Source organism: Vulpes vulpes, chromosome 10 (assembly GCF_048418805.1).
Source record: "Vulpes vulpes isolate BD-2025 chromosome 10, VulVul3, whole genome shotgun sequence".
NCBI lineage: Eukaryota > Metazoa > Chordata > Mammalia > Carnivora > Canidae > Vulpes > Vulpes vulpes.
The window spans coordinates 42,550,238-42,572,646 of NC_132789.1; the positions used below are offsets into that span (position 1 = coordinate 42,550,238).

The 22,409-nt window shown below is 45.2% G+C and overlaps 1 protein-coding gene across 1 annotated transcript in view; it reads left to right on the top strand.

Annotated features, from left to right (window-relative positions):
• Positions 1-22,409, top strand: part of INPP5B (inositol polyphosphate-5-phosphatase B) — a 50,985-nt gene that overhangs the window by 14,089 nt on the left and 14,487 nt on the right. The window contains 6 exon segments of the mRNA XM_025991717.2: positions 16,103-16,202; positions 17,800-17,967; positions 19,060-19,161; positions 20,713-20,827; positions 21,176-21,292; positions 22,107-22,294. Of these exon segments, the coding sequence (XP_025847502.2) occupies positions 16,103-16,202; positions 17,800-17,967; positions 19,060-19,161; positions 20,713-20,827; positions 21,176-21,292; positions 22,107-22,294 (790 nt within the window).

Here is a 22,409-nt window from a genome sequence, read left to right on the forward strand (position 1 = left end):
TGTGGAGCTAAGTGACCTCAGTGTTTTTATTTTTATTTTCCTTATTGCAGCTTGGTATAATACGAGATGTGCCTTTTTCCTCTTCTCCATGTATACAACAGGAGTGAATGTTTGCCTCCTAACAGGTCACCTCTGAATTATTTATTTGTTTGTGTGTTTATTTAAAGTTTTTTTTTTAAAGATTATTTATTTATTTATTCATGAGAGACACATGCAGAGAGAGGCAGACACAGGCAGAGGGAGAAGCAGGCTCCATGCAGGGAGCCCGACGGGGGACTCGATCCCAGGTCTCCAGGGTCACGCCCTGGGCTGAAGCCCTGGACTGAAGCCTTGGGCTGAAGGCTGCGCTGAACCACTGAGCCACCCGGGCTGCCCTATTTAAAGATTTTTGAGGGAGAGGGAGAACCAGACTTCTCACTGAGCTCCATCTCCAGGACCCCGAGATCGCGACTGAGCCAAAGTCAGATGCTTAACCAACTGAGCCGCTCAGGCGCCCCTTTATTTATTTGCTTTCAAAGATTCATTTTATTTGAGGGGAGGGGCAGGGGAGGAGGGGGAGAATTATTTAGAGGTGCTTTCTTTTTTTTTCTTCTTTTTTTTAAAGATTTTATTTATTTACTCATGAGAGACACAGAGAGGCACAGACACAGGCAGAGGGAGAAGCAGGCTCCATGCAGGGAGCCCGATGTGGGATTCAATCCTGGGTCTCTAGGATCATGCCCTGGGCCGAAGGCAGGCGCTAAACCTCTGAGCCACTCAGGGATCCCTAGAGGTGCTTTCTTGTGGGAAATGCATTCCGGAATTGTGTATGCCCCTCCCCAGGGCTTAGAAACTGGTCCTCCTCTTCGGGGCCTATCCCTGGCCTGTTTCTTCTAGGTAACTGTTCATCATCTTCCTTCCACCCTCCCTCCAGTTGCTGTTAATACAGTCACTGAAAACCTTGCTTATCCCGGACTCTTCCCTCTCCTCTCCTAATAACCACATTCTGTCCATTTTCTGCAATTTAAAAAATTTTGGACAATGAAAAAAAGTTTTTTAAAGTCCCAAAGTTCATATAAGTAGCCTCTTAGCTAAGAGTGAACCCAGTGGCTTCCTTATAAGCCTTCCTAACCTTAAAGCTCCCTCTCCCTAGGCATCTCCTTAGACTCTAACTTTTATCACGCCCTGCTGTTTTGTATGTGAACTTGAATGTCTACCACTCCCCGGTGTCCACAGAATTAAGTTCCCGATTCTTTTGCATGGCAGTTCAAGTGCTGCACAGCCTGGCTTCAGCCCTCTTTTATCTTTTCTAGTCTTATCTGCCCCAACTCACCTTCATTTCCTCTTACTTCACACTTGACTGCTTGTAATTTTTGGATAAAGCCCTTTGCTTTTTCATCTTTGTCGACTCCTCATTCAGCTACATTTTTACAAGCTTGAACTTGCTGCTGTTAGCGTTTTTGCATCCTCTCTCCCCCCAACCCCCAAATGCCAGCCTGAATGCCTTGCACATCAGTAGGTACTGAAAACATGTCTGTGGCTTTGAGCTGTAGAGGCTCATGCAGTTCATCCCCTGAAGACCTCAGCCATGTGAACAGCTCCTGCCCCCTTCCTCTTTGAGTATGCTGTGAATTCCTCTCCCCTCCCTTCCTGGTTTGCTCTTGCACACTTCTCTTTCAGCGTTATCACCAGACCACAGACAGTTCACAGAAGGTCTAGTGAAGGGAGAGCTCGGAGGGAAGAAACCAAGTCCTCAATCCAAGAGCCTGTCACCACTACAACCTGTTGCTGTGAAGTGGTTTTAAGAAAGGAACAGAACTATTTGGGTGGTGGCCAGGCTGAAGTAGGAAAAATTGATTCTTTCCATTGTTCATAATGCTAGGTGCCCTGTGTTTTGGGCTTCTCTCCAGAGTTGCCTGCATTGTGCTCTATTTACTTAGCTCCCCCTGCCTTTTTTTTTTCAAATAGACTCCACGCCCATCATGGGGTTCAAACTCATGACCCTAAGATCAAGAGTTGCCTGCTCTTCCAACTGACCCAGACAGAATAGCCCCCCTTTATCATAGTGTAAAATCCAAACTCTATATGGCATTCAAAGTCTTACATTTTGGCCATATTATTACCACTCTTTATGTATTACTAACAAATCCTTTTTTTAAAAAAAAAATTTGTTTATTCATGAGAGACACAGAGAGAGAGAGCCAGAGGGAGAAGCAGGCTGTGGGGAGCCTGATGCAGGACTTGATCCCAGGACCCCTGGATCACGACCTGAGCAGAAGGTAGATGCTCAACCACTGAGCCACCCAGGTGTTCCATAACAAATCCTTTATTTTTTTTATTTTTTATTTTTTAAAGAATTTATTCATTTATTCATGAGAGACACAGAAAGAGAGAGAGAGAGGCAGAGACACAGGCAGAGGGAGAAGCAGGCTCCATGCAGGGAGCCTGACATGGGACTCGATCCCAGGTCTCCAGGATCAGGCCCTGGACTGAAGGCAGCGCTAAACTGCTGAGCCACCTGGGCTGGCCCATAACAAATCCTTTAAAATAAAAAATTTTTAAAGATTTTATTTATTCATTCATGAGAGAGAGGCAGAGACACAGGCAGAGGAAGGAGCGGGCTCCATGCAGGGAGCCTGACATGGGACTCGATCTCGGGTCTCCAGGATCATGCCCTGGACTGAAGGAGGCACTAAACTGCTGAGCCACCAGGGCTGCCCCTAAAATAAATTTTTTAAAATAAAAATGTGTTACTGTAAACTATTACTATTATTAGCAGTTACCATTTATTAACTATGGGTTGTGGGGCTCACACTGTGCCATAAAAGTTCTGTAAGAGGATGTCCATTTCTCAGATGGAGAGATTGAGGCTCAGAATAGGTCACATGCCTGTGATCACTCACTGGTCAGTGACAGTTGAGAATATAACCCAAGTTGTCTGAATCTAATGCTTGAGCCCTGATCCTTTCGCATCCCCTAATGCTTCGCAAACAAAAGTTTTCCTTTCTACTTGTTTATGCTACTTACTATTCCTTTTTTTCTGAGGATACCATAGTGCCATGTCTTTGCACTGAAATTGTTTCTTCTGCCAGAAATGCTTTCTGAGCTTCACATTTTCCTGATAGTTAATATAGTTTGCTGGTTAAGAGCACAAACTCTGGACGTAGATTCCTTGGGTTTGAATCTTGGCTGTGCCATTTATTATCTGCGTGTTCTGGGGCAAGTTACTTAACCTCTTTGTATTTATCTTCTGGTCTGTAAAGTGCAGATAATAACACTTACCTGATGGAGTAGTTGTGGAGATTAAGTAAATGTGGAGTGTTTAAAACCATGCCTGGCATGTAGTAAGCCTTCAGTATTTGCTATTCATATGATTCATGGTGGTAGTAGTAGTATCAATGCCGTCATTTACACAGCCTGGGACTTGGATTCTGGGTAGTTGGATCTGAGTCTGTTTATCTCCCCGTGAATTGAGTATATCCCTTGCTGGTATGTGTGTTGCCCTGTCTTGGGCTGCAAAAGCCCATGGCGTGGCCCCCTCTGTGTGCACAGCACAGTGTCACTGAGAAGCATTGAACCAATTCACTTGTTGCTGCCAGTTTGAACCATCAGGTATTTTGCTCGCTTGGTTTTGCTGGTTCTTCCAGTGTGCTGGAAATGGAATGCAAAGGCCAGTGGCTAAGAAGGTAGGGAAGGTCCTCCTAGACCTGTCTAGTAGATGCTCAGCCAGGGCAGGACGTGCTCTCCACCCAGCAATGATAGCCACACAGCCACACACCCTGCGGACACCATGGCAGTACTTTTGCTTTGTTACCCAAACCTAGGCTTATAGAGAACTTACCCACGATGAGTTGATAGCTTCATTGAAGATGTGCTCCAGCTTCAGAGGGAGAGACTGTGGAGTCAAGCAGATTTGGGTTTTAATGTCACTTGGGCCGTGTACTGGCTGTGGCTCCGTTGTCCTCTCTAGGTCTGCTCTCTGCTGCGGGCCTCAGTGTCCTTATTTAGAAAATGAAGCCAATATTCAGCAATAACACAGGAGAATCCCTAGTGACTGGAGGGTACTTGATAAATGGCAGATCTTTATAATCCAAGCAGTGGGGGTTCGGAGTATGAGAGCTGAGGGAAGACGCAGTGGAGGCCGAAGAACTAATAGGTCCTTCCACATGTCCTGTGTACCAGGCATTGTGCTGGGCTCTTGACCCATTTAGATTTCATTTGGTTATTCTTTTGGCTTCTCTGTAAGTTTGGTGGTGTCCGCATTTTACAAATGAGGAAACAAATGAAGTAATTTGCTTGAGGTTTCATACTAGGTAAAGAATGGAGCCAGTAAAAGAGCCAGACCTATTTTATTCCAAAGCCCAAGGCTTCTTTCCCAAAACATTCTGATTTCTCTTAAAGTGCCGCATAAGTGATAAGGACAAGAAGGCCTTCAGAAGTCAGAGAAATGACGACCGAGGACTAGTGGGGCGGTGGTAGTGGGGCTTCATGAACCAGGGCATAGGAGAAGAGCCTGGGCTTTGCCGAGGAGGAGGCCGGTGAGTAGGAGGGGCTTCCCCTCGAGGCACTAGTGAGGGTGGCACACACACATGTGTCACTGTGAAGCTGTCTGTTTTGATCGGGCTGTTTTTAGGTGGTGAAGGCGTGAACTGGGTGAGGAGGGCCAGTTTGCAAAGGGCCTCATCTGCCAGTTTGACCAGTTTGCATCTTAACCTGCAGGCAGCAGTGTAGTGCTGAGAGGTTTAGGGGAAGGAGGAAATCAAAGCTCGGTCTGACCATGTCCAGAGACAGAGTTGGGGACGGAGAAGTGGGAGGATCCCATAGCCCGAGATTCTTGTGGTGACGAGTGAGGAGACGATGGCCTGCGGCTCTGGGGGCCCAGCGAGAGGGGTGAGCAGATGGCAGGTTTGCACACCAGGCTGGCAGGGGCACGGTGGGTGCAGGTGACAAAGGGAGAGCTCAGGGAGAGGGCCCAGAAGTCAAAGCACAGCTTTACCTGGAAACGGATAAACACAGAATATCTGGTGGAAATGTAGGTAGTAGGCAGTGGCAGGACTGAGCCCAGGCAGGGATGGCCAGCTCCGTTTGGAGCGGACTGTGATGACCGATGATTCTCGTAGGAGAGAGGGAGCACGGCCTAGGTCTGCACTGCTCACTGTGGTAACTGCACGTGGCTGTTTACATTGAATTCAGGTAAATAAAAATTTTAAAATCCAGGTTCTGGTGCGCTCAAGAAACACTTCAAGCATTTCAGCGTGGCCAGTGGCTACAGAAAGTTGTTGGACAGCACTGGTCTAGATCTTGGGGAGTACCTACAGACAACTAGGGGACCTGCAGGGGAAAATGGAGCAAGAGAGGACAGAGGGAGCAACTGAATTAAGAAATAATGTTGCTGGAAAAAAAGGAAAGAAAGAATGTTGCTGCCTCTCGGACAATTCTTCAAAGAAGTAGGGGACTTGGATTTGAATTTACTTTTTTTTTTCCTTGTGTGAGGTCATGTTTGAGAAAAAAGCCCCAATCCCAAGTCAGTGATAGGCCTGGTTACAAGATGAGAGCCAGCCTCCTGTCTTTGTTTTGTAGATCTGGGCCTTTAGCACGTCTGGTTTGGCTTCTAGAGCACCTTTTGGCCTTGCAGTGAGGGAGAGGCTCCAGTTCGCCATAGGAAAAGAAGATAGCAACCATATAAGGCAGATACACTGTTATCTCTGGAGGAGCCCAAGCTTAGAGAAGTTAGGAAACTTGCCCAAAGTCATAGAACTAGTGAGTAGCAGAGTAAAAAATGGAACCTGGGTCTTTGATTTCGAAGCCTGTGATAGATGTATCCAAATAAAATACACGTTGTAGCTAACTTTGAAAGTGCCTATAAGCAAAAAGCAAAAGAAGTCCTCCCATGGAGCAATGACCACTGTTGACCTTTTGGGTTCTCCCCTTCCAGACTTTGCAATGAGTGTATGAGTGTGTCTATAAAATTGACGTAAGTGGGGCGCCTGGGTGGCTAAGTGGTTGAGCATCTGCCTTTGGCTCAGGGCGTGATCCTGAGGTCCTGGGATCGAGCCCCCTGTCGGGCTCCCTATGGGGAAACTGCTTCTCCCTCTGCCTGTGTGTCTCTGCCTCTTTCTCTGTCTCTCATGAATAAATCAATAAATAAAAATATTTTTTTAAAAAGTATGTAGGTGTATTTATAAATATGCTATATATGTACCCAGACACGCGCTATAGTCCTTTCTGATATGTCACCGTGTCAGGCCATGCCCTTAACTGTCATCATCTTTTTTTTTTTTTTAAAGATTTTATTTATTTATTCATGAGAGACACAGAGAGAAAGAGAGGCAGAGACATAGGCAGAAGGAGAAGTAGGCTCCTCGCAGGGAGCCCGATGTGGGACTCGATCCTGGGTCTCCGGGGTCACGCTCTGGGCTGAAGGCGGTGCTAAACCGCTGAGCCTCCCGGGCTGCCCAACTGTCATCTTCAATTCCTCATCAGCAATTCTGAAGTCCTAAAAGCTCTGAAGACTGAAAAAAAATTTTTTTTTGTAAATTTGGCCCAAGCTCAGTTTGGCAGTAAGACTCACTTGAACTGACATGAGGCTATTTACAGGCTTTATTTATCCCACCACATATTACTACTCCTGTGGAAATATTAAAGTATTTGATTCCTTGGTGTCACCTCAGACTCTGCTGGGGTGTTGTATTATAGACAGCATAGGTAAGCTTTCTGAAATCCCCCCTGCCCCCCAATTCTGAATTCCAAAGTACACTTGGCCTCAAGGTTTCAGATCAGGAATTGCTGGATCTGTCTTAGGCTCTCCTGCTGCTTAGGCTAAGGAAGGAGTCTCCTGGGGCAGTGTTGTCTATTTAGTCAGGCATGGGACAGGGGTTTTGCTTCTGTAAGCTGTACAGTGCAGTGCACAGAATTTGCAAGAAGCACAAAACACTTGTGCAGTTCTAGACATCCAGACCAAGCTGTTGTATTGTTGACCAGCTTACGAGGTAGGCTCTTACAGGGACATAGTTTCACTTGCAGGTGTGAAAGGCCATCTAGAAAGCGCCCAGCAATGACACTGAGCCTGATCTCTGCCCTGTGGTTGTTTGTTCAGTGTGTGTCTACTGGCTGTCTGATGTGTTGTGTAAATTGCGGTAAGTGGAGGGCCACAGAGAAAAAAAAGCATCAGCCCCTGCTCCCAAGAAGCTTGCAGTCTAGCTAAAGAAGGAAGACAAAAAAAGAGTTAAACACAGTTACGGTTCCCGTATGATAAATGCCTTGACAGAGGCAAGCCCTGTCAAAGAGGGCTTTGAAAAGAGGGCCCCAGGAGACCTTTTAAAGGAGGTGAATCCTGAGCGGAGTCTGCAGGGATGACGGCAGTTCACCACATGAAGGTGGGATTGAGGGGTGCTTAGGGTCAGGGTGTGTGGGGCGGTGAGGAGGCCGCATCTAAAGAGAGAAATCGTTTTTTGCTGTGGGTCAGAGGGGAGGCGAGAGATGGGGCTGGGAAGGGAGTCTGGGCTAATTATCCAGGTCCTTGTGTGTGATACTCAGGTTTGGGGCAGGTTCTTTCATGGGTTGATAGAAGCTATCGTGGGATTTGAAGCTCAGGAATGACGTGCTCAGATTTGTGTTTCCTTCTAGATGGTGGCAGAAGGGCCTGGAGGGGAAGATCAGGGAGGCAGGGAGATCACGAAATGTGCTTTCCAGAAATAGAGCCTAACCTCAGGCAAGGCAGTGGGGACAGGGAAGAGGGTTAGGGTGAAAGCATGTAGGAGAGAGGATTTATAGGACTTAGTGGACGAACATGGGAAGAAAGGGAAAACCCAGATGTTACCTGTTAGCTTAGGTGATGAAGGAATGTGGGTCTGAGGCTGGCAAAGGGGAGAGCGGGATCAGGGAAGCAGGAGAGGAGGAAGGACAGGAAGCTGTGGTCAGGACGAAACCATGGGGTGATGGTAAATTTGGTAAAGAGCTGTTGGCAGCCAGCTTCCGTGATACATTCAGGGGAGAAGAGATTCCGAGAAGACTGCCCTGTGGCTGGAAATCCCCTACGTCATACCTTAAAGTTTCCATGCCCAGAGCAAGGAATGAAGATGTTCTAGTCCCGGCTGGACTGGGTCCTGAGGCAGAAGAGACGTGGCAATGTGGGTCTGCAGGGCGGTTTTCCCATCCACTTGAGGACAGAAGCTGAGTCCACAGGGACAGACACCTGTCCCCAGGAGACATCCTTTTGGTCTGGCTGTTAGTAGGAACTGCCCCCCCCCCCCCCCCCCCCCGCTCCCCACCAAGCAAAATCCTTAGCACTGATGCAGGGATGGAGCTCTGGTCCTTAGTCCTTAATTTGCCTTTGCTCGTCGTAAAGCCCATGAGATATTTATACTGAAGTCTCTACTTTGAAGATGAAGAAACTAAGACCCAAAGGGAAGAGGAGCATGTCATATAGGATAATGGTGCCACTAGGCTTCAGTATAAGTCTCCTGATACTTGCACGCATTTAGCACGTCGAGTACTTGCTGTAAGCCAGGTGCTGCTCCGGGTCCCTGGGAAAGAGCATGAAGACACAGGCCCTGCTGTCCAGGGCTTACGTTTCAGTGGACATAGCCCCCGGGAGCTGAAGAATGCTTGTAAGCTATGATATCAAATGATATCAGTACTAAGAGGAAAAATATAACAAGATTATGGTTCCCAGATTGTGTGCTGTGGCTCCCCAGGGCCGTGCAAGGAATTCACAGGGGCACTCTGGGACATTTAAAAGCTTGAAATACGGAAACACTTTGCCACCTGCCGAACCCAACTTCTCAGTCGAGGTAGTTCACTGTTTCCACATTAGATGGTGCTGCATTCCTTTTGAGGACATGGTATCTTTGTGAAGATAAGTTCTGGGTTTTGGGTGGTGGTTGTGATCAAAAAACAAGTACCATGCAAAAACTAATGTGGCACTTTTTTTTTTAAGGTTTTATGTATTTATTTGACAGAGAGAGAGCCCATAAATAGGCAGAGCTGCAGGCAGAGGGAGAGGGAGAAGCAGGCTCCCTACTGATGAGGGAACCTGATGCTGGGCTCGATCCCAGGACCCTCGGATCATGACCCAAACCCGAGGCAGATGCTTAACCGACTGAGCCACCCAGGTTATCTGAGTGTGGCACATTTTACGTGGTGTCCTGTAGGATTCCAAGGTTTGAGGGGGTGTGCAGTACCCAACAGGCACACACATCTCATTTAGTCGGTAATGATAGTTATTTAAAATGAAATAGAAATAGTATTTTCCCCTTCTGTTTATGTGTATTCCTTTTCAAACTGCTACTTAAGTCGGTAGGACTTATTTACTTCAGATTTATTTTGGTCCTAACTAGGTGGACAGCACTGGTGGGTATTTCCATGGGCCTAGAGGCTCTTTGACAAAAGTCACTGAGACAGTAAGGATGTTGTGAACAGAGGAATTTAGAAAGCTCTTGATGGAGTGAGGGGATAGACTGATGTGGGGTGATGGGGGGCTGTTTAGATAGGGTGTCAGAGCCTCTGATGTCTGAGCTGAGGCCTGAATGACGTGGAGTGAGTAATGTGGAGACCTGAAGGAAGGGTGTTCCAGGAGAGGGGCCAGCAAGAGTGAAGTCCTTGAGTTGGGAATGAGCTTGACATGCTCCAGGAAGAGCAGAAAAGGAAGTGTGGCCAGAGCAGACCGAGGTAGAGGATTGACAGGAGCATGTAAGTGTGGAAGTCCAGAACAGTTGGAAAGCTGGTGGTGTGATCCGGTGAGAAATTCCAGGTGTATTTCTGAAGGTAGGCCTTGGCTGAATTGCTGATAAATTAGGTGTGGGTGTAAGAGGGAGAAAGAGGAGTCACAAGTGAGTCTCAGGTTTCTATCCTGAGCAGCTGGTCCAGTGGCGGTGCTATTTACTGAGTTGAAGAAGCCTAAGCGGGGGAAGCAGCATATAGGAATCTGGAGCTCAGGTGAAAGGTTGGAGCATGGGGATTGGGATTAGTCAGCATGGGGTAGGTGGTTTTTAAAACTGTGAGAGCAAGTGAGATCACCTAGCTGGGAAAGAGTGTAGTGGAGAAGCAGCCTAGTGCCAGGCCTTGGCCCAGACTCATTCCTGGGGGTGGGGCATGGGGTGCATGGAGATAAAAAGGAGCCTTCAAGAACTAAGGGAAGCGTTTACAGGGGAAGAGCGTGGTGTCTATAAATCGTGTTGTTGAAGAGGTTGGAGTGGACTAAGCTGAAAACTGGGAACTGACTGCTGCATTTGGCAACATGAAGGTGGTCGGTATCCTTAACACAGAGCAGTTGGAGTAGAATAATGGGGAGTTAGGCTCCTTGTCTTTGGAAATTTGAAATTTGGAAATTTGTCTATTCCATTTTTTTATTCAGTTATTTATAGCTGTATGGATGGATATTTCTTTCTTTCTTTCTTTTATTTTTTTTATTTTTATTTTTATTTTTTTTTTTTTTTTTTTTTTTTTATGATAGTCACAGAGAGAGAGAGAGACAGAGACACAGGCAGAGGGAGAAGCAGGCTCCATGCACCGGGAGCCCGACGTGGGATTTGATCCCGGGTCTCCAGGATCGCGCCCTGGGCCAAAGGCAGGCGCCAAACCGCTGCGCCACCCAGGGATCCCTCTTTCTTTCTTTTAAAGATTTTATTTATTTGTTCATGAGAGACACAGAGAGAGCAAGAGGCAGAGATACAGGCAGAGGGAGAAGCAGGTTCCATGCAGGGAGCCCAATGCGGGACTTGATCCCAGGACCCCGGGATCACGACCTGAGCCCAAGGCAGGCGCTAAACCACTGAGCCACCCAGGGATCCCCAAGGATATTTCTTTTATATTTTGAATTCTAATCCACTATTGCTTTATTTCTTTGCAGAAATTGTTACCGCTGTGACCATTGGAGCCTTTTTGGTTGGCTCCTGTGTCCATATGATGTACCCCATCATTGTATTTTTATTTTGGGAGATTTTTTTTTTTTTTAGTACTTGTTTTCTGGCACTAGAAAATATTCTATCTTCTATATTTCCTACCCCAGTCCTAAAATAACCATATCTCAAGGAGCCCTGGTTCTTTTTATTGGAGAATGGTATTGGAAACCAAGATTGGGCATTAATGAGTGGTCCTTGCTACTGGTGTATCCTTGCTTCTAGGCCCTGTTAGCCTATGGAGCAAGGAGATGTAAGTGTGTCTACTTAAATGTGTGTATCTCTATATTTCTCTATGTAACTGTATGTATCCATATTTTTTTTTTAAAGATTTATTTTTATTTATTCATGAGAGAGAGAGAGAGAGAGAGGCAGAGACACAGGCAGAGGGAGAAGCAGGCTCCATGCACCGGGAGCCCGATGTGGGATTCGATCCCGGGTCTCCAGGATCGCGCCCTGGGCCAAAGGCAGGTGCCAAACCGCTGCGCCACCCAGGGATCCCTGTATGTATCCATATTAAGTAAACATGAACTCATGCTGATATCTCCAACTCTAATCCATTACCACATGGATCATCCTAGCCTCTTCCCCTTGTTTATCTGGAATCTCCCATTCCAACAATGAGAAACCTGGCCCCTACAATCCACTATCCATTTTCTTGAAGTGTTAAATTCCAGGATCCCTGAATAGCAGCTTCAGAATTGTTAATCCACATCCCTGTGCTAAGCAGTATTATCAGCTAGAGTATAGTGCTTGCGTACAGTTCATTTTGCCTTTAATCTTACAGATTCCATGCATTTTCAAATTTCCTTAGGTCAGCACCTTTTTCTTCTATTCCCCCTCAGTGAGGCTGTTTCATACATTTGTAATATAGTTAGATTCTTTTGTCATTTTCTGGATTTCACTGCAGGATCCCCTGACCCCCAAAATGATTTTTTTTTATTTGCATGCCTTGCTCTGGGCTATAAAGTTCTATGGGTTTTGAAGCCTATAGATAGTGTCATGTATCCACCACTACAGCTTCTCACCGAATAGTTTCACTGCCCTAGTAAGTCCCCTGTGCTTCACTTAACTTAATCCTTACCCACCCACTGGACACCTGGCAACCACTGGTCCGTTTACCATCTCTAGAGTTTTGCTTCAACCATAATGTTATATGTTCCGAATCCTACAGCATGGAGCCTTTTCACAATGACTTCTTTTACTTAGCAATATGTATTGTTGCTTTCAGTTTTTAATGAGTATTAATAAAGCTGCTGTAGGGGCGCCTGGGTTAGCTGAGTCTGTTAAGCATCTGACTTTAGCTCAGGTCATGATCTCAGGTCCTGGGATCAAGCCCCACATCGGGCTCTGTGCTCAGTTGGGAACCTGCTTGTCCCTCTACCTCTCCTCCTGCTTGTGCTTTTTTTTTTTTTTTTTTTTAAGATTTTATTTATTCATGAGAAACACAGAGAGGGGAGAGAGAGAGAGAGGCAGAGACACAAGCAGAGGGAGAAGCAGGCTCATGCAGGGAGCCCGACGTGGGACTCAATCCCGGGTCTCAAGGATCACGCCCTGAGCTGAAGGCGGCACTAAACCGCTGAGCCACCTGGGCTGCCCTCTCTCTGTCTTTCTGTCTTTTTCTTTTTCTTGCAAATGAATAAATCTTTTTATAAAGAGTTATGTGCAGGTTTTTATATGGATATAAAATTTCAAATCAATAAATATCTAGGAATGTGATTGCTGGATCATATATGGTAAGCTTATGCTTTAGCTTCATAAGAAACTACCAAACTGTTTGCAGTTTGGTATCTGTACCATTTTCCATTCTTATAATCAATGAATGAGAGTTAACTTTTGCTCCACATCCTTGCCAGCAATTGGTATTGTCGGCTTTTTGGATTTTAGCCATTCTAACAGGTGTCCCCGTATACCATTCACTAACTCAGGTATGTTGGTTCTCTAAAGCTTTAGAGTTCAGTGGGAGTAAACAAGCAATTGGGGATTTGGTTCTTAGAAAGAATTTAGCTAACCACGGAGTTGTAGAATTCTAGAAACAACCTATTCTAGTTCTGCCTTTCTTTCTTTTTTTTTTTTTAAAGATTTTATTTATTTATTCATGAGAGAGAGAGAGGCAGAGACACAGGCAGAGGGAGAAGCAGGCTCCATGCAGGGAGCCTGACATGGGACTTGATCCCGGGACTCCAGGATCACGCCCTGCCCCAAAGGCAGGCGCTAAACTGCTGAGCCACCCAGGGATCCCCCTTTTCTTTTCTTTCTTTTCTTTTCTTTTCTTTTCTTTTCTTTTCTTTTCTTTTCTTTTCTTTTCTTCTTTTCTTTTCTTTTTTCTTTCTTTTCTTTTCTTTCTTTTTCTTTTTTCTTTTCTTCTTTCTTTCTTTCTTTCTTTCTTTCTTTCTTTCTTTCTTTCTTATTTTATTTATTTATTCACAAGAGACACAGAGAGAGGCAGAGACACAAGCAGAAGGAGAAACAGGCTCCATGCAGGGAGCCCGATGCAGGACTCAATCCTGGGACTCCAGGATCATGCCCTGGGCCAAAGGCAGGCTCTAAACCACTGAGCCACCCAGGGATCCTTCCTTCTTTCTTTCTTTCTTTCTTTCTTTCTTTCTTTCTTTCTTTCTTTCTTTCTTCTTTCTTTTTCAAGATTTTATTTATTCATGAGAGACACACAGAGAGAGGCGGAGACACAGGCAGAGAGAGAAGCAGGCTCCATGCAGGCAGCCCGACGTGGGACTCAATCCCAAGACCCCAAGATCATGCTCTGGACTGAAGGCAGACGCTCAACCATTGAGCCACCCAGGCGTTCCTAGTTCTGACTTTCTTATTTCTGTTGTATGCTGAAGACAATGGAAAGATGACCTGCAACATTTCAAAAGAATGTTAACAGGCTTGAGCTTAGATGTTACATATTTATATGTGACACATAAGGAATCGGTGTTCATTCAGTATTTTCTGCTGAATTTTTGAGTGATTGAACTGCTTATCATGTGCTGGCTGGTGTGCTGGATGTTGGGGGTGCAGTGATGAATAAATCAGACATAGTCTTGCCCTCAGTAAGCTTAGAGTCTAACTGGGGGACAAGCATTACAATACACAGCAATTGAGACTATAATAATAAGAGACGTACAGGGAGCTGTGGGAACACCAGTGGTAGGGCGTCTAACCTGATCTGGGGGGAGTTAGAGAAGGCATTTTGGAAGAAGTGACCTCTGAGATGGTCTACAGCAGGGCTTGGCTAAGTACAGTCAGTCCATGGGCCAAATCCAGCTCACTGCCTGCTTTTATAGCCTGTGAGCTAAGAATAGTTTTTATAGTTTTAAATGTTTGAAAAGAATTAAAAGAGATTCATATTTTGTGACATGTAAAAATGTTGTAATCTCCAGATTTCAATGTCCATAAATAAAGTTTTACTGGAACACAGCCACACTCATGGCTCCTTTGACACTATGACAGTGGAGTCAAATTGCTGTGACGGAGACTGTATGGCCTGCACAGCCTCTGACATTATTGCTTTGGCCCTTTGCAGAAAGGTTTGCTGACCCCTGGCCCTGGGATGGGGAGGAGTTAGCCCTGTAAAGCAAAATGAAAAAGGAGGAAGTGAGTTTCTGATGGGATCACAGTATAGCTTCAGTAACTTTAATATACTTACTATGGCATTTAAGGGAGTGGGGAGACAGAGGCCTGTGGTGAGAGTTGCTGTTGGACACGTGGGGTGGACTGGAGGGAGACTTGACAGCCATACCAGGAGGTTTGGGTTTATTCAATGGGAAGCTCTCGAAAGGTTTTAAGTGATGGGATTAGCGTTCCTTTTTCAAAAAATCCTCCAGCCATAGTGTAGAAATTGGGTCAGAGATGGTGGGGTCAGAAGATTTTTTTAAAATTATTTATTTATTTATGATAGTCACAGAGCGAGAGAGAGAGAGAGGCAGAGACATAGGCAAAGGGAGAAGCAGGCTCCATGCACCGGGAGCCCGACGTGGGTTTCGATCCCGGGTCTCCAGGATCGCGCCCTGGGCCAAAGGCAGGCGCCAAACCGCTGCGCCACCCAGGGATCCCGGGTCAGAAGATTAATTCTGAAAGGAGGCCAGGTGATTAGTTCAGGTTTTCCAAGTCATTCCAAGGAGACGTTGGTAACGTGGGCTAGTAGGGTCACACTGGATGGGATATACTGACTTAAGAGGCATTCAGGAATCAAAATTGAAAGGCCTTGGGTGATTGGTTGGAGGTATCGAAATGAAATTATTTTCATGTATCAGATTAGCGTGTGTGTGTGTTTTCTGGTTTCTGTGAATGCATGGTTGAAAAATCCATGTTTAGTAATAGTCTTCAGGGCAGAATTCTTTCGTGATGGCTCATGCCTCCAGTGCTCCCCGTAATGTGTGCATTGAAACAGCCCCTTTCCATGGCCTCTCCATGCTGTTTTCCGTGGACAAGAGATTTGGCTTTCAAGCAGCAGAGACGCTATTGGCAGATTAATTTTCCTTTCCAGGTTTATCTTGGTTTCACAACTGTCCCGAAGTATTTATTTATTTGAAAGTCCTTGGTCTGCTGTTTGGTTTTTGAGGCGATTTGTTGACCATGACAAGCGCTTCCCATTCTCTAGAGCACTTATACCCTTTCCAGCGTCAGATCTCTGACCCCTGCCTCTTTCTTTCCTCCTTGAACATGAAGTGCCACTTGGAGTAAATGGGAATGAGATCCCTATCTTATATTTCATAATATGCTGTGTGGCTTCCAAAGTGCTTTACTCACATATCAACTATTTGATCCCTGCAATAAACCTGTGAGAAGGGCAAGATAGGGCAAGTCACCAAGATGGAGAGAGGTTGGATGACTCGTCTGGCGTCAGAAGGTCAATAAATAGTAGAGCTGGTGATGGAACTTAGGTCTGCAGATTGCATAGTTTTATTCTTTCTGCAGTGCACTCTGTCTTTAAGGAAAGGGAGTCGATCAGCTGGGATGGTTGGGTTTTCAGAAGTAAAGACCTCTGGATGATCACTTCTCAGCCTTTTGGCTAAGATCAAGTGTAGACCTCTGGATGAAATGCTTGTTTTTTTCTGCCCTCTCTCAGTGCTCTGGGAGCTTCACCCACACACCACCATCAGCCTTTCCTATGCTTTCAAGCACGATGTGCACAACCAGTGATTCCCAGACAACTGGAGAAGCTGTGGTCTGTATGTTAAAGTCTTTGTAAGCATGTTTTCATTCCTTTCCCCTCCCCTTAGGTGTTTCTGACTTTGATGATTCCAGATCGGATAAGAAAGGCCTGCTTGGGGACCCTGCCAGCTCTTGGGGTCAGGATACACCAGACAGTTTGTTCACAAGGTAATGCAGCCCTCCCTTCATTTGTACTTCTTAGGGCTGAAGTTTTCTTCAGTATAGAGCTGAGACCATTACTGTGCATGATGTAAGTTGCCCCAGGGTAGGTGGTACAAGAAATGTTGGACACTTACTGAGCATTTGCTGTGTGTTCCAGGTACCATGATCTTACCTGGATTATCTCTCTTTTTTTTTTTTTTTAAGATTTTATTTTTTTATTCATGAGACACACACACAGAGGCAGAGACACAGGCAGAGAGAGAAACAGGCTCCACGCAGTGAGCCCGATGTGGGACTTGAGCTCGATGCGGGACTTGATCCCGGGACCCCAGGACCACACCCTGGGCTGAAGGCAGGCACTAAACCACTGAGCCATCCAGGGATCCCCCAGAATTATCTTATTTTAACCTAAGAGATGGGTACCATTACCTTCTCTGGTTTATAGCTACAGAAACAGATAAAGAAGAGACTTTATATGATTTACCCAAGATCCAGAACTAACAAGTAGCCCATTTAGGATTTGAAACTGGCAGTCTGACTCTACCTTAGAAATGTAGATTAGAAACATTTTTATTTCTCCCTCCCATTCTTTTAGGAGCTTCCTAACTCTGAAGATAACTTCTTTTTTCTGTTTTTATTTACTCCCATCCCCCACATGCTATTATATTTAGTCTGTACACCAGTGCCCCCTACTGCTCATAGCCAGAATCATCTGGTCAAGACAAAAACTTGCTTGTTTGTGTCAATATTTTAATTATGCACTTAAGCAGCAAGGAACAAGCCCTGAACTTTAAATGTAACTAGATCTATGGCTCTCAGTTCCCTTCAGCCTTCTTGGTAGACTTAGATACATGTTTACATAGTTGTAATTAGTATGTGCTTGATGATATACTATCAGATACTTATGTGGTCTTTATTCAGTGCCAGAAGTTGTTGCAAGTGCTTTATATATCTTAATTCATTAAGTAACCTTCAACAAAAGTTTTTTGCACTATTATTAAGATTCTGTTATATAACTGTGTGAAATTTTAAATTTTGTTTAAATTTAAATGTTGGCATTTGAATAATTTTTAATTTGACCATTAAAACTACACAAATAATAATGAAATACAAATTTTCATTGCTCTTCTTTTATTTCAGATTACTCCTATGGAATAGAGATATAGTAGAGTTGTCAATTCAAAGGATCTGGGTAGTTTATAGTCTCGATACATGAGGCAGTAGAGTCTGAAAAGAGTATTGTCAAATCTATTCTAATCCATACTCTGCCACCATCCAACTGGGTGGATCATTGATGATGTTTGGTCTCATTTTTCTTATTTGGAAAAGGAAGGGATTAGGTCAGAATGTGAGGGTCCCCTCTGATCTGAGATCTCTATCAGAAAAATCTCTGGACCAATGTGCTATACAATCAACAACACAGAAGTTTACTTAATTGCACAGAGAAATAGTGTTTTTTTTAGTAAATACATTTGACTTTGGCCTCCGTTAGTCTTCTGTGACTCAGACACTTCTGTTTGGAAACTTCCAGCTTCATGCTCATGTATTTTGTCATGGGGGACTCATCAGAATATGATAAATTTGTATCTGTTTGTTTTTCTAGACAGAATAAATCCAAGTCTGAAATCACCGACATGGTTCGCTCCTCCACTATCACAGTAACAGACAAGGCACATATTTTATCCATGCAGAAGTTCGGGCTACGAGATACAATCGTGAAATCACGTCTAGTGCAGGAAGAAGAGGATTATACGTATATCCAGAACTTCAGGTAGCTAACTGGGCAGACTGTTTTCAAAGCAAAATGATTGTTCAGCTCTCTGAAATATAAGCACTCCCCCTGCATACCCTGGATTTGGAAGCAAATCCTTCTATAGAATCTCTCCTGTCATTCTCTAAATGATCCTTTCATTTCACTTCTTCATGAGCAGCCATTTATTCTGTGCGTTTGCAGGCCAGGCACAGGGGTAGGCATGATATAGTGAGAGTCATACAACTTGCAAATAGTTACAGCAACATCTGAAGAGATATATGGGACAGGAGAAGGAATGATATCCTGGAATTTGTGTATCTCTTGGTCATTCTGGGTCTCTGAAGAAAGTCATTTAAACTGAAGCTAGTGCAATGAAGTTAGTGTTTGGTAATCTTTCCAGACAAGATTACTGGAAGTTAAATGAATAGATGCTACAGGATTCTTCTAGAATCCTTCAATTTTTAAATTATTTTTTAAATTATTTAATTAAATTTTTAATTAAAAAAAATTTTTTAAGAGTTTATTTGACACAGAGAGAGTGAGAACAAGCAGGGAGAGCTGCAGGCAGAGGGAGAGAGAGAGAGAGAGAAGCAGGTTCCCCGCTCCCTGGGATCCTGACCTGAGCCGAAGACAGACGCTTAACTGACTGAGCCACCCTGGGACCCCCGGCTAGGTCTTTTTAAATCAGTGACAAAAAATGACATTGCTTTCAGGTATATAAATAGTCAGTTATGGTGAACACTGCTTTTGCTTTGCTTCCGAAGATAATTACTAAGGTACTTCCTATATTTTTCTTTCATTTCCCTAGCACACACAGGGTAAGGAATCATTTTTGGGTGATGGCTCTGTAATGGCTGTCAAAGCTAAGTGGGAATGTTCACAGTAGGCATATGGTGTCTGAAGTTATCACAAAAGCAACAGATATCATGGCAGACTGCAAGTCACCCTTTGGTGCCACAGTCCTCAGTTGAGGCCAGGTGTGACATTTCTTACGTCTTAAAATTCTGCTGCAGGGAGACCGAAACTGGGCAAAGTCAGCACAGGATGCTTTCTTTCCCCTGTCATCCCTGTAGTCCTCCCAAGTGACTGATCAATTCTCTTTGTTGACAGGTTTTTTGTGGGAACATACAATGTGAACGGCCAGTCCCCCAAAGAAGGCCTCCAGCCCTGGTTAAGCCATGGCATCCAGGCCCCAGATGTGTACTGCATAGGGTGAGTGCTTCTCTCCTCCGTTGCCTCTGCATCTCAGGAAAGTATAGCTGGCGTGGGAAGGATAGGGACATGAATGTATCACTGAGTCTTCACAGCAGGTGAAGGAAGCGAAAACTGAGCATGTGCTTAATAACAGCTGCTTCTCTGTTTGATGCTCTTCCTCATAGTAAACAAATTTCTGGCACCATTAAAGTGATGTGCCTGGCATTTAAATGCTATTATTTCATTTTTAGTGCAACCTTCTGTTAAAATCACTACACCTTGAACTGACTTTTATCACTTAGACATTCAACATTTGTTGTGTCACAAAGCAAAAATATCTTTTGCCAGGGAAGGAAGGCTAGCTTTATTTTATTTATTTATTTAATTTAAAACTATTTATTTTATTTTATTTTTATTTATTTATTTTTTTTGATATTTTATTTTTTTTTAGAGAGAGGGAGAGAACATGCACATGCATGAGCAGGGAGGGGCAGAGGGAGAGGGAGAGAGAGGACACAAGCAGGCTCTGTGCCCAACATGGAGACTGACTCGGGGCTTGATCTCAGGATCACGATCTGAGCTGAAAACAAGAGTCGTACACTTAATCGACTGAGCCACCTAGGTGCCCCAGGAAGGCTAGATTTAAAAAATAAGTGGTAGGGGCAGCCTGGATGGCTCAGCCGTTTAGCGCCGCCTTCAGCCCAGGGCCTGATCCTGGACACCCGGGATTGAGTCCCACGTCGGGCTGCCTGCATGGATCCTGCTTCTCCCTCTGCCTGTGTCTCTGCCTCTCTCTCTGTCTCTCTGTGCCTCTCATGAATAAATAAATAAAATCTTTTTAAAAAATTAAAAGTAAATAAAAAATAAGTGGCGCCTGGGTGGCTCAGTGGTTGAGCGTCTGCCTTTGGCTCGGGGGGTGATCCTGGAGTCCCAGGATCAAGTCCTGCCTCAGGCTCCCTGCATGGAGCTGGCTTCTCCCTCTACCTGTGTCTCTGCCTTTCTCTCTCTCTCTCTCTGTCTCTCAGGAATAAATAAATAACATCTTTTAAAAAAACAAAACTGACCAATGGGGCTTTTCTTATTTTTTATTTTATTTATTTTTTTAAAAGATGTCATTTATTCCTCAACCACTGAGACACCCAGGCGTCCCTGTTTTTTTCTTCCGTGCATGTTATCTTTCTACCACTGTGCTGGGCACCATGGGGAGGAGGCAGCCAAGAAGCCTGTGTGGCAAAGTGGGAAGGGCCTAGAATCTGGAATTTATATAGACCTAGGCTTGGTGCCTGGTTTGCCATTGGTCCTTGTGTGAAGTAGCGGTCCTGGGTGTAAAACGGAGACACTTGTAACTGTTTCGCAGGCTGGTTATGGAGAGGAAGTGGGGGCTGCTCAGGAGAGCGCTGGTAGTTCCTTAACATTTAGTCGCTCAGCTCCACGTATTTATTTTTCTCCCTCCTGAGTGCCCTGCAGTTTCACTGGGAAGCTAGACTTGTACACGCACCCAACCCAACCCGAAGACATGTTCTGCACATTACTCTTCTCTACTTTCTGACTGCTTGCTGCTTATTACAGGTTCCAGGAGCTCGATCTGAGCAAAGAAGCCTTCTTCTTCCATGATACCCCCAAGGAGGAAGAGTGGTTTAAAGCTGTATCAGAAGGTCTTCATCCAGACGCCAAGTATGCAAAGGTAAGAGCGGGGTCAGTGACCCTTAATTTTATGCTGCCACACAGGGAAATTCTAAGACCCGTGACCTTTATCAGAAGCCAGTTCTAATTATTTCAATTTCAAGTCCTCCAGAAGAGGTGCCTCTGGATCAGAAAGATGCAGGTCTGGGCCCTGGTGGGCTGTTGGGGTTATCACGTTGCATGTGCACGTGGTGAGCTGCACAGGTGACTACCCTGTGTCCTACTGTGGAGAAGGAAACACACTGGCATCCTCAGTCAGCTTCAAGACCACTTTTCCTCTGGGGTGTTTATTCCTGTTTTCGATTTCTATTTAATGCCGTGACTGGAACGTTATGGCTCTGTTGTCTAGGTGAAGCTTATCCGACTGGTGGGGATTATGCTGCTGTTGTATGTCAAACAGGAGCATGCAGCGCACATCTCCGAGGTGGAAGCTGAGACTGTGGGGACAGGAATCATGGGGAGGATGGTGAGTTTCTGGTCGGTATGCTTGATCCCTACAGTTTTGACCCTGCCTCTCAGGATACCGTGATTGCGTGAGTCCCAGAGTGAGGGTGCTGGTGTGACATGGTGAATGGTGCCCTCAAGCAAGGCCAGATTGAGTGGACTACTTAGAAGTCGTGTTTTAGTGAGCTGTTGGCTGACATAGCACATATCCCTGTGTCCACTCCACACCAAAGCCTCTAGTTGATCTGCCCATTTCACCCCTGAAATCAGTTGCAGAAACTGTTGGGAAACCAAGATAAAGAAAGAATGCTGACAATAATAGGTTTGTAATTTCCTCTTCTTGAGGCTCCTAAAGTCCTGCTTTTGGGTCTGACTGCAAGAACTTAGCCTCCTGTGCAAAAGGGCAAGCATGTGGTTTGCCTGTGATTTAGGGAAAAGTGGACTCGGCTTCGCCACTGACTGGCTAGTCACTCTGCTTTCTTGGATTTGTTTTCTTACCTGTTAAAATACAGACAGTAGGGGCGCCTGGCTGGCTCAGTCCGTTAAGCAGTTGAGCGTCCCACTCTTGATTTCGGCTCAGGTTATGATCTCAGGGAGGTGAGATCCAACCCTGCGTCGGGCTCCACGCTCAGTGGGGAATCTGCCAGAATTTGTCTCTCTCCCTCTCCCTCTCTAAAAAAAAAAAAAATTCAAAAATAAAATAAAATACAGACAATAACACTGCCTCACTTAGCAGTCAGGATTACTTTGAAGAGAAAACATGTTGAAAGTGTGCAGATTTAAATGACTGACCCATTGAAGTGGTGAATTGGATGCTCTTGGGCTCTTTTCCATAGGGTAACAAAGGAGGAGTGGCCATCAGGTTCCAGTTCCACAACACCAGCATCTGCGTTGTGAACTCTCACTTGGCAGCCCACACGGAGGAGTATGAGAGGAGGAACCAGGACTATAAAGACATTTGTTCTCGAATGCAGTTTTGTCAGGTTGACCCAAGCCTTCCCCCTCTCACCATCAGCAAGCACGAGTGAGTCTGGGCCTGGAGCCCGAGCAGTTGGCTGTTCTTGCCATGCAGATTGGGGCCTCTCTGCTTTGTCAGGGAGGTGACTGGAGGAGGCCTCCCGCTGCCGGAGTGGGAACTC